Source organism: Pseudophryne corroboree, chromosome 8 (assembly GCF_028390025.1).
Source record: "Pseudophryne corroboree isolate aPseCor3 chromosome 8, aPseCor3.hap2, whole genome shotgun sequence".
NCBI lineage: Eukaryota > Metazoa > Chordata > Amphibia > Anura > Myobatrachidae > Pseudophryne > Pseudophryne corroboree.
In genome coordinates this window covers 99,498,624-99,516,020 of record NC_086451.1, presented here as the reverse complement: position 1 = coordinate 99,516,020, position 17,397 = coordinate 99,498,624, and the positions used below count along the sequence as shown (strand labels likewise).

The 17,397-nt window shown below is 47.3% G+C and overlaps 1 protein-coding gene across 11 annotated transcripts in view; it reads left to right on the top strand.

The window, feature by feature from the left end:
* GAPVD1 (GTPase activating protein and VPS9 domains 1) overlaps window positions 1-17,397 on the top strand; it is a 279,694-nt gene that overhangs the window by 135,950 nt on the left and 126,347 nt on the right. For 4 of the 11 annotated variants that reach the window (XM_063936820.1, XM_063936825.1, XM_063936823.1 and 1 more), the window contains 4 exons: window positions 5,156-5,307; window positions 10,861-10,990; window positions 12,003-12,152; window positions 12,244-12,417. In XM_063936820.1, the coding sequence (XP_063792890.1) occupies window positions 5,156-5,307; window positions 10,861-10,990; window positions 12,003-12,152; window positions 12,244-12,417 (606 nt within the window). Of the gene's footprint in view, window positions 1-5,155; window positions 5,308-10,860; window positions 10,991-11,999; window positions 12,153-12,243; window positions 12,418-17,397 lie in introns of all 11 variants that reach the window. The other 7 variants (XM_063936822.1, XM_063936819.1, XM_063936824.1 and 4 more) reach the window with 2 other exon arrangements.

Below are 17,397 nucleotides of genomic sequence, written 5' to 3'. Positions count from 1 at the left end.
CACAGGGCCAGGGTGTCTCTCCTGTGGTGGCTCCAGAGTGCTCACCTTCTAGAGCAGGGGTGGCCAACCCGCGGCTCTCGAGCCGCATGCGGCTCTCTCCTTGTTGTGATGCGGCTCCCGCTCTCTTTCATTCAAGTGACTCATTCATTCATTCATGACTCGCACCCGGCACTTGTCTCAGCCTTCCAACAGCCTGCCTCCTTCACAGGAGGCTTGGGAGGCGCCGGCACTGCTCCGCTCTATGCGGGATGTGAAGTTAGGACGTCACATCGCTTAATGAGAGGCGGAGCCGCTGCCACAGGAGAGGATGCAGTTGCGGGACTCGTGGACGCTGCTGTAAGTATGCATTCCGGTCTAGGCTGCGGGTGATGTCTAAATGCCACAGCAGAGGAGGGGGTGGTGGTGGAGCCTGGAGCCTGCCTTGAGAGCCTATCTGCATGATGAGGGGGACCCAGGCGCCGATGTCATCTGTGCGGTGAGGGTGGCCCAGGCGCCGCTGTCATCTGTGCGGTGAGGGCGGCCCAGCCAGCACCACGCGCCATGCAATGAGGAGATCAGATGCTAAATACCAGCGGGGAGTGAGAGGGGAGGAGGAGGGAATACTCGGGTCTTGGATATTAGGCTGTGTTTGGAGCTGGGGGGGGGGGGGTGCTGGCTACTGTGTGTGGAGCTGGGGGGGATGCTGGTTACTGGGTTTGGAGCTGGGGGGATGCTGGCTACTGTGTGTGGAGCTGGGGGGGAATGCTCACTACTGTGTGTGGAGCTGGGGGGGAGGAATGCTGACTACTGTGTGTGGAGCTGAGGGGGGTGCTGGATAGCGGATACTATGTGTGGAGCTGGGGGGTGGGGTGCTGGATAGTGGATACTGTGTGTGGAGCTGGGGGGGGGTGCTGGATAGTGGATACTGTGTGTGGAGCTGGGGGGGGATAGTGGATACTGTGTGAGGAGCTGGGGGGATGCTTGCGACTGTGTTTGGAGGTGGGGGGGATGCTGGCTACTGTGTGTGGGCAGGGAATGCTGGCTACTGTGTTTGGAGCTGAGGGATACTTGATACTGTGTGTGGAGCTGGGGGGGTGCTGGATAGTGGATAAGGTGTCCCCTGTCACCCCACCTATAATCCGTCCCTGGGATGGAATGACATGGGAGGGGGCTGGAGTGACACATGGAGAGGTTGACGTGTACTATGTGAATCTGAATTTTTCGATTAATTTATGTGGTTTTGAATTTCAAAATGTATTTTATGTGTTTGTGGGTTTTTAAAAAAACATTTTATGTAGAAGTGTATTTTTCAAGTGTATTTTCTTGGGGAGTGTATTTTATGTGGAACTGGCTTTTTTCGGTGTATTTTCTGTTGATCTGGCTTGTTTCAGTGTATTTTATGTGAATATGGCTTTCTCTATGTTTGCAAAGTAAAAAGGTAAACAAAGTTTTAAACTGGGAAGATTGTGTGCAGATGATGTATTATTTTCTATGTACTGAGCTCACTACCTGCGTGACTAAAAATGGGGGAGAACGACACACACAGTCATGCTCCTACAAACATCATACTGTAGGCATGCACACAAAAAAGGGGCGTGGGTTTATGCCAGCTAGGCCACGCCCATTTTTTTTTGCGCGCACCGAAGGCGCGCGCATGACAGTGGCTCTTTAGCTTGACTACAGATATTTTTTGGCTCTTTGCCTCTGACTGGTTGGCCACCCCTGTTCTAGAGGGTCGCAGGTTCGTCATTCAGGACTGGGTTCTGGTGACCACAGACGCGAGCCTCCGAGGATGGGGAGCAGTCACACAAGGAAGGAATTTTCAGGGACTGTGGTCAAGCCAGGAGGCTTGTCTACACATCAACATACTGGAATTGAGGGCCATATACAACAGCCTACGACAAGCGGAGAATATTATTCGCGACCTACCGGTTCTGATTCAATCAGACAACGTCACAGCCGTGGCTCATGTAAACCGCCAAGGCGGGACAAGGAGCAGAGTGGCAATGGCGGAAGCCACCAGGATTCTGCGCTGGGCAGAAAATCACGTAAGCGCTCTGTCAGCGGTATTCATACCGGGAGTGGACAACTGGGAAGCAGACTTCCTCAGCAGACACGATCTCCATCCAGGAGAGTGGGGACTTAATCAAGAAGTTTTTGCAGAGATAACAAGTCTTTGGGGACTTCCTCAAATAGACATGATGGCGTCACGCCTCAACAAGAAGCTTCGGAGGTATTGTGCCAGGTCAAGGGACCCTCAGGCAGTAGCGGTGGACGCTCTCGTGACACCATGGGTGTTTCAGTCGGTCTATGTGTTCCCTCCTCTTCCTCTCATCTCAAGGATACTAAGAATCATAAGGCGAAAAAGAGTGCAGACAATACTCATTGTTCCAGATTGGCCTCGAAGGGCCTGGTATTCAGATCTTCAGGAGCTGCTCACAGAAGATCCATAGCCTCTTCCTCTCAGGGAGGACCTGTTACAGCAGGGGCCCTGCGTGTTCCAAGACTTACCGCGGTTACGTTTGACGGCATGGCGGTTGAACACCAAATCCTAGCGCTGGGAAGGGTATTTCCGGAAGAACTCATCCCTACTCTGATAAAGGCTAGGAAGGAGGTGACGGCGAAACATTATCACCGTATCTGGAGGAAGTATGTTTCTTGGTGTGAAGTCAAGAATGCTCCTACGGAAGACTTCCACTTGGGCCGGTTTCTCCACTTTCTACAGACTGGAGTCGATATGGGCCTAAAGTTAGGCTCCATTAAGGTACAGATTTCTGCCTTTTCTATATTCTTCCAGAAAGAATTGGCTTCTCTCCCAGAAGTCCAGACTTTTGTAAAGGGAGTGCTGCACATCCAGCCTCCTTTTGTGCCCCCAGTGGGTCCATGGGACCTTTACGTGGTGTTACAGTTCCTAAAATCTCTCTGGTTTGAGCCTCTTCAAACTGTTGAGTTAAAATTTCTCACTTGGAAGGTGGTCATGTTGTTGGCCTTGGCATCTGCAAGGCGGGTGTCCGAATTGGCGGCCTTGTCTCATAAGAGCCCCTATCTCATTTTCCATGTGGATAGAGCAGAGTTGAGGACTCGTGGTGTCATCGTTTCATATGAACCAACCTATTGTGACTACGGGAGATTTGGAGGATTCCAAATCCCTTGATGTAGTCAGGGCCTTAAAAATTTACGTAGCCAGGATGGCTCGAATTAGGAAAACAGAAGCTCTGTTTGTCCTGTATGCGGCCAACAAGGTTGGCGCTCCTGCTTCTAAGCAGACTATTGCTCGCTGGATCTGTAACACGATTCAGCAGGCTCATTCTACGGCTGGATTGCCGGTTCCAAATTCAGTAAAGGCCTATTCCACTAGGAAGGTGGGCTCTTCCTGGGCGGCTGCCCGAGGCGTCTCGGCTTTACAGCTTTGCCGAGCAGCTACTTGGTCGGGTTCAAACACTTTTGCTAAATTCTACAAGTTTGATACCCTGGCTGATGAGGACCTCATGTTTGCTCAATCGGTGCTGCAGAGTCATCCGCGCACTCCCGCCCGGTTTTGAGCTTTGGTATAAACCCCATGGTCCTTACGGAGTCCCCAGCATCCTCTAGGACGTAAGAGAAAATATTATACCTACCGGTAAATCTTTTTCTCCTAGTCCGTAGAGGATGCTGGCGCCCGTCCCAGTGCGGACATATTTCTGCATGACTTGTATATAGTTATTGCTTACATAAGGGTTATGTTACAGTTAAGATCAGTTGTTGACTGATGCTGTTTTGTTCATACTGTTAACTGGTTGCGTATATTCCAGGTTATACGGTGTGGATGGTGTGGGCTGGTATGAATCTTGCCCTTAGATTACCAAAATCCTTTCCTCGTACTGTCCGTCTCCTCCGGGGACAGTTTCTCTAACTGAGGTCTGGAGGAGGGGCATAGAGGGAGGAGCCAGTGCACACCCATTCTAAAGTTCTTTATAGTGCCCATGTCTCCTGCGGAGCCCATCTATATCCCATGGTCCTTACGGAATCCCCAGCATCCTCTATGGACTAGGAGAAAAAGATTTACTGGTAGGTTTAAAATCTTATTTTTTTAAGAAGAAGAAAGCACATGATGAGATCACCTTTGCAGGTAAACAACGAAAGAATGGAAATTATCCTGGTCTAATTGGAGCAGTAGAAGCCTTTAGCTCAGATGTCCTGTGCCATTATTGTTCCTGGGAGAACTCTGGGATTGTGTGCAGTCTCCAGGCACTAAGGCATTTGGTAGCCATCCATTTGTTTCCCTCTGTCACCACAGATGCATCTGGTTAATACAGTGCTACCATAGTGGTTATAAATACCGTGAAGACTTGTCTGGCAAGCTTAGGTAACACTTGGCTTCTCTTCCACTGCCGATGATCATGGCATAAACACCATTTATTGAGTCATCACATGCATGTGTCCATTTTGATATGTATTTAAGCAGTGGCAGAGTGTTTGTATTCTCCATGTGTCTGCTGTTTTAAGTGGTTAGTTTGCCTTTAGTATATCTGCATAAACATATGTATGCATAGCCATATGTATATGCATTAGATGGCTGTGGATACAGGGGTTGTTTTTTTTTTTTTTTTTGCACTCATATCTCAGTTTGTTTTCACGTGCTCTGTTTGCTTAGTTTCAGTATAGTACAAAGTGACCTGTACAGTCCGCTCTGATAAATGGATTGTAAAGTGCAGGCTTACACAATATAAAGCTGATGAATGCCAAGCTATATCAGTGTGCAAATGTTAATCACTGTCACAAAAAGTTAGTAGTAAAATTAAAACCTCAAATGCACAAAACCAGTGAAAATCAATTAATTATGCTATTGGATGTGTAGAGCAAAAACTGGATTTAGGCTGCTATCATAAATGGTATCCCACTGCTCTTTATTTTTAGCCTTCCTGGTAAGCTGCAACTTGTATCACTATTAAAGTGCTCAAGATGTTTCCGCACACTCTGAATGAAGCTTAAGTAGAGGTTTCCACATTTCTACTGCTTGCACTGTAAAGAACCCTGTCCTATATGTAGTGCATTAAAAAATGAACAGAGCGGACTGTTGCTGTGGTTTGTACATTTGTATTGTGTGTAATAAAGCGGTTTTCCTCATACTTCTTAACTCTCTCTCGTCTGGCACAAGTCGCAAAAATTACCTAACATAATTTTTCTCTATCAAAAGTTACTCGCAGTAGGAGCAAAACCAGCCTGATGGAAGCAGAGCATGAGGTCTCTCCTCAAGACGTCACACCTCAAGGACACCCTGAAGAAGTTCTTGTCATTTCACTGGGGACAGGACCTCAACTTACACCTGGCATGATGTCTGAGAATGAGGTAACACCCTCCAATTATGAGGCACACTATAATTTTTTCAAAATTTTATTTGATACCTCAGTGCCTGGATTAATAGGGTATTCCCTCTTAGTGTCATTAACTGCCTATTACGGACTCCACCCATTGCGCAGTGGGCGGGTAACGTGCTGCCACCACTGGACTCCTACATTCGCCACCCAGAACTGCTTATTTCCACTCAGACCCCTAAAATCTGCACCTGAAAACCGCCGACTCCTGAGTATTTGCGGATACGCTGCTGCTGCAACACCTCCTAGTTGGTGTCTGCCATTTCCCATTGCTCCCTCACCATGGATCTGTGTTCTGCAGGGTAGCTGTCAGGGGGCTAAGCTTGGAGACACTATGCAGACACCCAGACAGCCATAGAAAACGGAATAGTGTTTGGTGCAGTTCTGTGGGTCACAGGATACAGTTGCAGTCATCTTAGAGGCAAGCTGTTTATTGCTCAAAAAGTCTAAAAGACTAAGGGCCTAATTCAGATCTGATCGTAGATGTGCTAAATTTTGCACCTGCTGAGTAGCTCCCTGCCAGCGCAGCTCCTGCGCGCTAACAGGCCGCTACTCGCCGCGTCCCAGGTCGCATCTGCTTCGGGGGACATCATGCATCCCCTGCTAACGGCATTCTAACACCATTGGCACGCCCCGCGAACGCCTCTGTCTGTCAATCAGGCAGAGGCGATTGCAGCCCTGAGATGCTGATTGCATCTCACTGGTCTCCCAGGCTGCGTGAGCGCACTCCACATAGGGATTCAGACTTCGATTGCTGCAGTGATCCAGTCTGAATTAGGCCCTAAGGCCATCTCTAAAGAGGATGCAGTTATGTGACCGGTGGTCAGGAGAGCAGCATACAGGTATATACAGAAGATTGCATAGGCCGGGTCTTTGGCCACACTGATTTATCTTACAACATGAAATATATACAGGGCCAACCCCAGGTCTAACTAGCATCTCTATGAGAATGTTGCCCCCCACCTGACCCCACCTATCCCCTTCTACAAACTACGTTTATGAATAATACTTTTATTTAAAATACGTCTCACAAGAATATAAGCAAAATATTACTGTTTTATAATATCAAAATATCCATTATAAGGTCACTTAACGATAATTGACAGTGCCTCAGTCCACAATATGGCCCTGCAGTGGAGATCCATACAATAATGTACTCTCTCTGCTGTATTTATCTGCACTCCCTTCCTGTCTGCTGTTGTGTCTGCTGCTCTGCTTGGCCTGTCCTACCTCCTCAACCTATCCGTGTTCATGGCTGTGTAGACTAGATATCTTGATCTCACAAACCTTTTCCTCCGCTGTCCTCACTGCTCTCTTTCTGCGTCTTTTCTGCTGTAGCACTTCCTTGATTACACTTCTCTTCACATGACATCACATTTGCGCTTTACAAGAGTAACCCGTAGAGCAGAGAGCGGAAGCTGAGCTCCTTGGCATGCATTGGATCAGGGAATGGGAAGTGGAAACTGCCACCCTGTCTGTGACTGTCACTGTGTTTTTCTGAATGGCCTCCCTGCCAAGTGCTTCCCTATGGGGGTTTGAATCATTGTGGCTGTGCTCATCCTTGTTGAATGATGCTAGTTTGCAGTTCAGCTGGTAAAGCTCAATGTTTTGCTGCTGTTACTCACTTGGCTGTAGACAAATTGTACTTATAAAATAATTTGTCTCCTAACACCGTTTCCGTAAAGCGCTTCCTTTAATCGGCCTGGCCCTTTTTTTGTTAATCGTGTGAAGTCTTTGTGACCTGCTTCTCGAGAGATTTAAAGCCAGCTAAACAGCTGACTACACCCAAGTAAAACCACACTGTTAGAAGTTGGAGTCACTTTGGGAGTGAACTGTGCATAATCCAGCCATCCCCACTACAAAGGCGTCTCGAACACCCAGCTTTTATTTTATATAATACAGAGTATAGAGCCAAGGAGCATATACTAACCCTTTCACTGCCAAGGGGCATAAGTTATGTTCCTGCGGGACTTTTATGTGGCCAAGGCATTACTGCTACTGTCCCCTTCCCACCCTAGTAGAAGAATGCTAGCAAAAGTTAGCTCCATGACGAGCCCCCACCATTCTCTCTCAACACCAGTACATTTTATTTCTCAATTTCTGTACTCATTAAGGATGTGATTCTGAGACTGACTCATCTTGGAGAACAGGTGCATCTCCACTTACGAGCCAACTGCTCCTTAATTACATTACATGGTGTGCGCATTTGTTGCATGCTGTATCTGAAGTCGTAGTAGTTACATCTGTCTGTGTTACATAGTGTATTAACAGAGACTTAGGGGTATATTCAATTGAAGTCGAAAGCTGCCGTCTGTCGGAAAGACGGCAGTTTTCGACTTTTTAAGGTCGAATCGTGATTCGACCTATTCAATATAACCCAAAATTTTTCGGCAAGTCGATGAGTTCGACTTGTCAAAAAGCACGTGGAGCGGAGGAATAGCTGCCGATCCACGTGCTTGTGTCGAAAACGGCCCCCTTTTCGACCATCTCAGTCCGACATAAAAAAATGTCGGACTGAGATGTGGGACCCAGAGGAGGAGAGGGGGGAGAGCCGCGGGGCATACAGGGGAGAGAAGCGCTACAGCACAGCGCTGCAGCAGGATGTCACACAGCTGCGCCGCTCACGGCAGTGTCCACCCGGCTCCAGCAAGTGAGTTCACGCTGATCTCCTCCGTCTGCCTGCGGCTCCCCCCTCTCCTCCTCTGAGTCCCTCATCTCAATTCGACTTGAAAAAGTCGAATTGAGATGAGATTTGAATAGGGGTTGTCGGATCCATTCCGCCGCAGCAGTGGAAAGCTGCCTCAGAAGTGCTCGATATGGACTTTTCACCTGTAGCTCCAGAGGAAGGAATAAAATGGTAATAAATGCTGCTAAGTTATTAGAGAAGCTTTGAACTCTGTATTTAATTTCAAGATCTCGTACTGAGGGAGTAGTTTTTAGCAATGCTGCCTCACAGCACTGAGGTCTTAGGTTTGATTCCCACCAAGGCCCCATCGGTGTGTTCTCCCCATGCTTGCGTTGATTTCATCTGAGTGCTCCAGTTTTCTCCCATAATCCAAAAATTTACTGGTAGGTGAATTGGTTTCTAATAAAAATAAATGTAACCCTAGTGAATGTCTGTTCACATGTGGTAGGGAATATAGACTGTAAGCTCCTCAACGGAGTCAGGGACTGAAGTGAGTGACCAAATACTATCTGTAAAGTGCTGCTGAATATGTGTGCGCTATATGAATAAATAAAAAATTTTTTTTTTTTTTTTTTAAAGCGATTTGAAATATAAAAAAACACCCAAAAATGAATGAAGTAGTCAGTATGTCGCTCTCATTAGTTCTGCACTCTTTTTAAACACTATTTGAAGTGGCATTTGAGAACATTTAATACAGATTAGATCAGTACTAAAGACCATTTAAAGCAACATTTCCATTCCTCCTCTTACTATATATAAAGGAATGTGCTCACAGGAATGGGGCACCTGAATGGTAAAATGTTCTCTATGACATAAGCCGCCTTATTCTAGACTGTTTTTGTTTCTTGCAAACATCGTTCATGACCAGATTATTGTCATGCCGACATTTTACCTATAAAACATGTATATTTGAGACAATGGGATGCTGATTGCAAGTAAATCACTTGTCTGCCTACCTTGGCCTATCGTCTGCTAAATGGGGGAGAGACAAGAAAAATGTGTAATTTTGCCCCAAGGGGGACAATTGACTAAAACATCACATCAGCAATGAGTGAGGCAACACAAAAATAAGTAAAGAAAAAAAATGGGGATTTGGGGAGAACCAAGGCTGAGGGCCACTCATGGAGCAGTAAAACTTAAAATAAATAAGGTCACCTGGTTACTTTGTCTGATTATTTGGACCTCTCTAATGTATTAAATTACTCTGGAAACCTAAATTGAGGGTGTGTGACACAGCCTAGAGCTAATACACTGCTCAAAAAAATAAAGGGAACACTTAAACAACACGATGTAACTCCAAGCACACTTCTGTGAAATCAAACTGTCCACTTAGGAAGCAACACTGATTGACAATCAATTTCACATGCTGTTGTGCAAATGAAATAGACAACAGGAGGAAATTATAGGCAATTAGCAAGACACCCCCAATAACGGAGTTGTTCTGCAGGTGGTAACCACAGACCACTTCTCAGCTCCTATGCTTTCTGACTGATGTTTTGGTAACTTTTGAAAGCTGGCAGTGCTTTCACTCTAGTGGTAGCATGAGACTGAGTCTACAACCCGCACAAGTGGCTCAGGTAGTGCAGCTCATCCAGGATGGCACATCAATGCGAGCTTTGGCAAGAAGGTTTGCTGTGTCTGTCAGTGTAGTGTCCAGAGCATGGAGGTGCTACCAGGAGACAGGCCAGTATATCAGGAGACGTGGAGGAGGCCGTAGGAGGGCAACAACCCAGCAGCAGGACCGCTACCTCCGCCTTTGTGCAAGGAGGAACAGGAGGAGCACTGCCAGAGCCCTGCAAAATGACCTCCAGCAAGCCACAAATGTGCATGTGTCTACTCAAACGATCAGAAACAGACTCCATGAGGGTGGCATGAGGGCCCGACGTCCACAGGTGGGGGTTGTGCTTACAGCCCAACACTGTGCAGGACGTTTGGCATTTGCCAGAGAACACCAAGACTGGCAAATTCGCCACTGGCGCCCTGTGCTCTACACAGATGAAAGCAGGTTCTCACTGAGCACATGTGACAGACGTGACAGTGTCTGGAGATGCCAAGGAGAACATTCTGCTGCCTGCAACATCCTCCAGCATGACCGGTTTGGCAGTGGGTCAGTAATGGTGTGGGGTGGCATTTCTTTGGGGGGCCGCACAGCCCTCCATGTGCTCACCAGAGGTAGCCTGACTGCCATTAGGTACCGAGATGAGATCCTCAGACCCCTTGTGAGACCATATGCTGGTGCGGTTGGCCCTGGGTTCCTCCTAATGCAAGACAATGCTAGACCTCATGTGGCTGGAGTGTGTCAGCAGTTCCTGCAAGATGAAGGCATTGATGCTATGGACTTTCCCGCCCGTTCCCCAGACAAATTGAGCACATCTGGGACATCATGTCTCGCTCCATCTACCAACGCCATGTTGCACCACAGACTGTCCAGGAGTTGGCGGATGCTTTAGTCCAGGTCTGGGAGGAGATCCCTCAGGAGACCATCCGCCACCTCCTCAGGAGCATGTCCAGGCGTTGTAGGGAGGTCATACAGGCACGTGGAGGCCACACACTACTGAGCCTCATTTTGACTTGTTTTAAGGACATTACATCAAAGTTGGATCAGCCTGTAGTGTGTTTTTCCACTTTAATTTTGAGTGTGACTCCAAATCCAGACCTCCATGGGTTAAGAAATTTGATTTCCATTGATATTTTTTGTGTGATTTTGTTGTCAGCACATTCAACTATGTAAAGAACAAAGTATTTAATAAGAATATTTCATTCATTCAGATCTAGGATTTGTTGTTTAAGTGTTCCCTTTATTTTTTTGAGCAGTGTATATTGACCATTTTGGTTCTGCAGGTACTGAATATGCAGCTTGTGGATGGCGGACAGGCCGATGTGCCCGTGGATGACACAAAACTGCACGGGAAGCCTGACAAGACCCTGCGCTTCTCTCTTTGCAGTGACAACCTGGAAGGCATCTCAGAAGGTGAATGTTTGTGTTTAAGACCGATAGATTTAGAAGGAATTCCACCCATTTATGTTCCAACTTTATTGCAGGAACTCGCAAAGGTTGTGGACAAATAGGGAGACGCAGATTTCTGTGCTTTCTATAGGGTTGAACATTGTTTCCTTAATTAATAGCTACAGTGTCAGCCTCCTGCACAGATATATAATTGGGATAATTGTCTTATTTCTCAGCAATAGTCTTTGTATCTGTACAGCTTTAAATGCACAACTTTCTATGAAAGAGACCTAGGGCTGTATCCTAGTATTAGCCCCGATGCATTTCGGCATCGGGGCTAGTACTGCTGCTGATAGGATACCACCCTTAATACCACCATATTGCCAATAATGTCTTCTGATTTCTACAGTACAGGAAAAGCTTGTGTAAATGACTTGTAACAGATTAGAATACCTCTTACTCCAAAAGGCACCTGTATTTCATGGAGCATTATGTTTATATTACTTTATGCTGCTGACTACTATCGGGGGGGGGGATTCAGTTTTACTTTGAGCCCACGGGTCTATTCAATTGTCCACGAAGTCAGCCAGCAGACTGCACTTAATGAGGATTTTTTTTGATCCTGAGCAGATTGGGTAAAAAACTGTGTCAAATAGCCTGTTTTCGCAAGCCGTAGCAGTGTTAACATATAGGACCGGGAACTTATCCCTGCTTCTATGTGTTAACACCCCAGAACAGCAAATTTAACAGGTGAAAAAAGTTGGCTGTAATTAAATAGACCAATAGACCGAAGCGAAAAGGTTTCGAGGCTACCCCCCACTTTTTTCGCTACGTTAAATTATCCTGCTTAATTGCATTGCCCTATTTTAATTGAGCACAAGCCTGAAGTGTAAAGCTAAATACTGGAGCCCTGATGGCATGCTTTTGGTTATTCATTTTTGTAACATTGACAGACACTATATAACTATCACAACTCTTTTGAGAAAGTTAAAAATTTAAATATTTTGTGATTTGGTTGGAAATACCAATAAAGCAGAAGAAGAAAATCCGTGTTCAACAGGTCCCTCAAACAGATCCAATTCTGTGTCATCCCTGGATCTGGAAGGGGAGTCTGTGTCTGAGCTGGGGCCTGGGCCATCTGGCAGCAATGGGGTGGAGGCACTACAGCTTTTGGAGCACGAACAAGGTAAGTGGAAGATCTGAAATTTGATCTTTTGTCTGTATTCTGTTGCAACTTGGGCATACGTGGCTGCGATTTTTAACCTTCTCACTTGCAGCTACCACACAAGACAACCTTGACGACAAGCTGCGCAAGTTTGAAATTCGGGATATGATGGGTTTGACGGACGATAGAGATATCTCTGAAACGGTTAGCGAGACGTGGAGCACAGACGTTCTTGGCAGTGACTTTGACCCCAATATTGATGAAGACCGGCTGCAGGAGATTGCAGGTGAAATGGAATTAATGTGATTTTAGAGCACTATCAACGCCAAAGATGATGGTATTTACAAAATGATTCCTTTAATTTTGGCAGGAACACATTTTGGAAATTGTTTTCCGCCTTCTGACAAGCAGATTAGGTTATATATAATACTCCAGTGTGTGTGTGTGTGTGTTTTTCCGTCCTATCTGTGTCAATTTATTACTTTTAGCATTTATAGCTGTCACTTAATGTGCTTTGTTACATTTGTTATACGGAAAGACAGTTAAGATGCTCTACAATTCTTTAAGGATAGTAGAAAGTTTAAAGCAGTATATTTTCATAATTTCTTGTATTTTAGAGGGCATCTACATAATAATCTCCTAAAGTCTGTCCTGGCTCCCACTGCAGTGAGACATACCTTAGCTGGAGGACCAGTCTGTGCCAGGAAGGGGTACATATATACACGTGCAGATCTAGTGGCGGGCAAGCACGACAGTCGCCCTGGGGCACTGCAGCCTGAGGAAGTGGCCGCAGTCACCACACCCTCCCGTCTGCACCCATATGCAAGCTCACCATCAGGGTATTGGCAGGATTCGAGTACAGGGTTCCTACCATGCGGGGGCCCGGATTGCAGCTCTGCTGACTGGTGCCACAGCAGGCAGCTATGTAGTGACAGCGCTGACGGCGTTTTGAATTTGGGGCCAGCCGTGAGCCAGTTGGGGCTAGTCGACTGACTGGCAGCCAATCAGGAACGTCTGCTCCTGATTGGCTACCTACCCGCAGACTCCAGTTGACTCATGGCCAGCTCCGGGTTTAGAGTACCACCGGCGCTGTCCCTCAATAGCGGTCTACTATAGTCTCCAGTCCTTCCCTGTGGTCCTGACTTCCAGCCACTGTGGTTGTGCCTAGGGGTGCCACCTTATGTCCTGTGGCATTCTTCCGGGACCAGCGCAGCGCCCAGAATGTATCTGAAGCCATCCTCTGTCAGCGATTTGCTGGACAAGGATGGCACCTTGCTGCTGGTGGGTGCTGGCCAGGAGGAGGTGAAGCGTAACCCCAAAGGAACTGGCCCCTTGGCTGACACCCCTGAACTGTAGCCGTCCTGTCAAGAGTAAAAACAGCCAGTACAGGAGGAACCAAACTGTGATTTATTATGGCCGGGAAAAACCTAGAGGGTGGGCTTTGCTGTAGCATGCTTCTGTGTGAACACGTAGCTAGTACTACAGTCCCAGTGTTCATTTATAATATATGTTGTTTATATATGACTTCTGCTGTCTGGTGTTATATGGGCATCGCAAGCATCCACATACTGTATACTGTTTGTACACACACACACACACACACACACACACACACACACACACACACACACACACACACACACACACACACACACACTATAAAGCACTATATACACACAGTCCTACACATGTAGTAGTGTGCTGCCCTAATACTGGTTACAGGCTTATTGGTGGTGGCAGAAATAAGTTGGATTTGTATTTCTATACCATAGTAATATCACCTGGGATCTCTCAGTGCACAGTCTGAGTTGGTTTATAGGTGTGAGGCACATGCTGTGTGTGAGATGTGTTGTGCACTGTCCCTGTTTTGAATAGAGGGGGGTGCCAAAAGAAAACTCACCCTGAGCTCTGCAAGGTCCAGAACAGTCTATGCGTATATAGAAGGTGAGGTGGACTTGCAGGTTGACCAAGATATGTGAAGGCATCTCTTGGTCCTTTTACTAGTATACAAATAAGAGAAAGTTATTCAAAACTCTTTAGCACTGGTTTTCAAAAGACAGGTTCCCGGGTTTTTTTTTTTTTTTGGGGGGGGGGGGGGTGGGGGGTTCCTGCACTTCAGATTAGTCTGCGTACTCAAACATGTCAAATGTAGTTTATTGTACTTTCTCTGACGTCCTAGTGGATGCTGGGACTCCGTAAGGACCATGGGGAACAGCGGCTCCGCAGGAGACAGGGCACAAGAATAAAAGCTTTAGGATCAGGTGGTGTGCACTGGCTCCTCCCCCTATGACCCTCCTCCAAGCCTCAGTTAGATTTTTGTGCCCGAACGAGAAGGGTGCAGGCTAGGTGGCTCTCCTGAGCTGCTTAGAATAAAAGTGTATTTTAGGTTTTTTATTTTCAGTGAGTCCTGCTGGCAACAGGCTCACTGCATGGTGGGACTAAGGGGAGAAGAAACGGACTCACCTGCGTGCAGAGTGGATCGGGTTTCTTAGGCTACTGGACATTAGCTCCAGAGGGACGATCACAGGTTCAGCCTGGATGGGTCCCGGAGCCGCGCCGCCGGCCCCCTTACAGAGCCAGAAGAGCGAAGAGGTCCGGTGAAATCGGCGGCAGAAGACGATCCTGTCTTCAGACTAAGGTAGCGCACAGCACCGCAGCTGTGCGCCATTGCTCTCAGCACACTTCACACTCCGGTCACTGAGGGTGCAGGGCGCTGGGGGGAGCGCCCTGAGACGCAATATAACAGATAATACCTTAGGTTGGCAAAAGAATACATCACATATAGCTCTTGGGCTATATGGATGTATTTTAACCCCTGCCATTTTTACAGAAAGAGCGGGAGATAAGGACGTCGTGAAGGGGCGGAGCCTATCTCCTCAGCACACAAGCGCCATTTTCCCTCACAGCTCCGCTGGAAGGACGGCTCCCTGACTCTCCCCTGCAGACTTGCTACTGAATCAGGGTAAAAAAGAGAAGGGGGGGCACTATTGGCAGCTAAAAATTATATAAACAGCAGCTATAAGGGAATAACACTTATATAAGGTTATCCCTGTATATATATATATAGCGCTTGGTGTGTGCTGGCAGACTCTCCCTCTGTCTCTCCAAAGGGCTTGTGGGGTCCTGTCCTCTATCAGAGCATTCCCGGTGTGTGTGCTGTGTGTCGGTACGTGTGTGTCGACATGTATGAGGAGGAAAATGATGTGGAGGCGGAGCAATTGCCTGGGTTAGTGATGTCACCTCCTAGGGAGTCGACACCTGACTGGATGATCGTATTTAAAGAATTAAGTGATAATGTCAGCACTTTGCAAAGAACGGTTGATGACATGAGACAGCCGGCAAATCAATTAGTGCCTGTCCAGGCGTCTCAGACACCGTCAGGGGCCCTAAAACGCCCGTTACCTCAGTGGGTTGACACAGACCCAGACACAGATACTGAGTCTAGTGTCGACGGTGAGGAGACAAACGTAATGTCCAGTAGGGCCACACGTTACATGATCACGGCAATGAAGGAGGCATTGAACAATTCTGACACTACAAGTACCACAAAGAAGGGTATTATGTGGGGTGTGAAAAAACTACCAATAGTTTTCCCTGAGTCAGATGAGTTAAATGAGGTGTGTGATAAAGCGTGGGTTTCCCCCGACAAAAAACTGCTAATTTCTAAAAAATTATTGGCACTATATCCTTTCCCGTCAGAGGTTAGGACGCGTTGGGAAACACCCCCTAGGGTAGATAAGGCGCTCACACGTTTATCTAAACAAGTAGCGTTACCGTCTCCTGATACGGTCACCCTCAAAGAACCAGCAGATAGAAGGCTGGAAAATATTCTTAAAAGTATATACACACATACTGGTGTTATACTGCGACCAGCAATCGCTTCAGCCTGGATGTGCAGTGCTGGCGTCGCGTGGTCGGATTCCCTGACTGAAAATATTGATACCCTGGATAGGGACAATATACTGTTAACTATAGAGCATTTGAAGGATGCATTACTATATATGCGTGATGCACAGAGGGATATTTGCACCCTGGCATCAAGAGTAAGTGCTATGTCCATTTCTGCCAGAAGAGCGTTATGGACGCGACAGTGGTCAGGCGATGCGGATTCCAAACGACATATGGAAGTATTGCCGTATAAAGGGGAGGAGTTATTTGGGGCTGGTCTATCGGACCTGGTGGCCACGGCAACGGCTGGAAAATCCACCTTTTTACCCCAGGTCACTTCACATCAGCAGAAAAAGACACCGTCTTTTCAAACTCAGTCCTTTCGTTCCCATAAGTACAAGCGAGCTAAAGGCCATTCCTTCCTGCCCCGGGGCAGAGGAAGGGGAAAAAGACTGCACCATGCAGCCGCTTCCCAGGAGCAGAAGCCCTCCCCTGCTTCTGCCAAGTCTTCAGCATGACGCTGGGGCTTTACAAGCAGACTCAGACATGGTGGGGGCCCGTCTCAAGAATTTCAACGCGCAGTGGGCTCACTCGCAAGTGGACCCCTGGATTCTACAGGTGGTATCGCAGGGGTACAAACTGGAATTCGAGGCGTTTCCCCCTCGCCGGTTCCTGAAGTCTGCTCTACCAAAGTCTCCCTCCGACAGGGAGGCAGTTTTGGAAGCCATTCACAAGCTGTATTCCCAGCAGGTGATAATCAAGGTACCCCTCCTACAACAGGGAAAGGGGTATTATTCCACGCTGTTTGTGGTACCGAAGCCGGACGGCTCGGTGAGACCAATTTTAAATCTGAAATCCTTGAACACTTACATAAAGAGGTTCAAATTCAAGATGGAATCACTCAGAGCGGTGATAGCAAACCTGGAAGAAGGGGACTATATGGTGTCTCTGGACATCAAGGATGCTTATCTCCACGTCCCAATCTACCCGTCTCACCAAGGGTACCTCAGGTTTGTAGTACAAAACTGTCATTATCAGTTTCAGACGCTGCCGTTTGGGTTGTCCACGGCACCTCGGGTCTTTACCAAGGTAATGGCCGAAATGATGATTCTTCTTCGAAGGAAAGGCATCTTAATTATCCCTTACTTGGACGATCTCCTGATAAGGGCAAGGTCCAGGGAACAGTTAGAAGTCGGAGTAGCACTATCTCAGGTAGTGTTACGTCAGCACGGGTGGATCCTAAATATTCCAAAATCGCAGCTGATTCCAACGACACGTCTACTGTTCCTAGGAATGATTCTGGACACAGTCCAGAAAAAGGTGTTTCTCCCGGAGGAGAAGGCCAGGGAGTTATCCGAGCTAGTCAGGAACCTCCTAA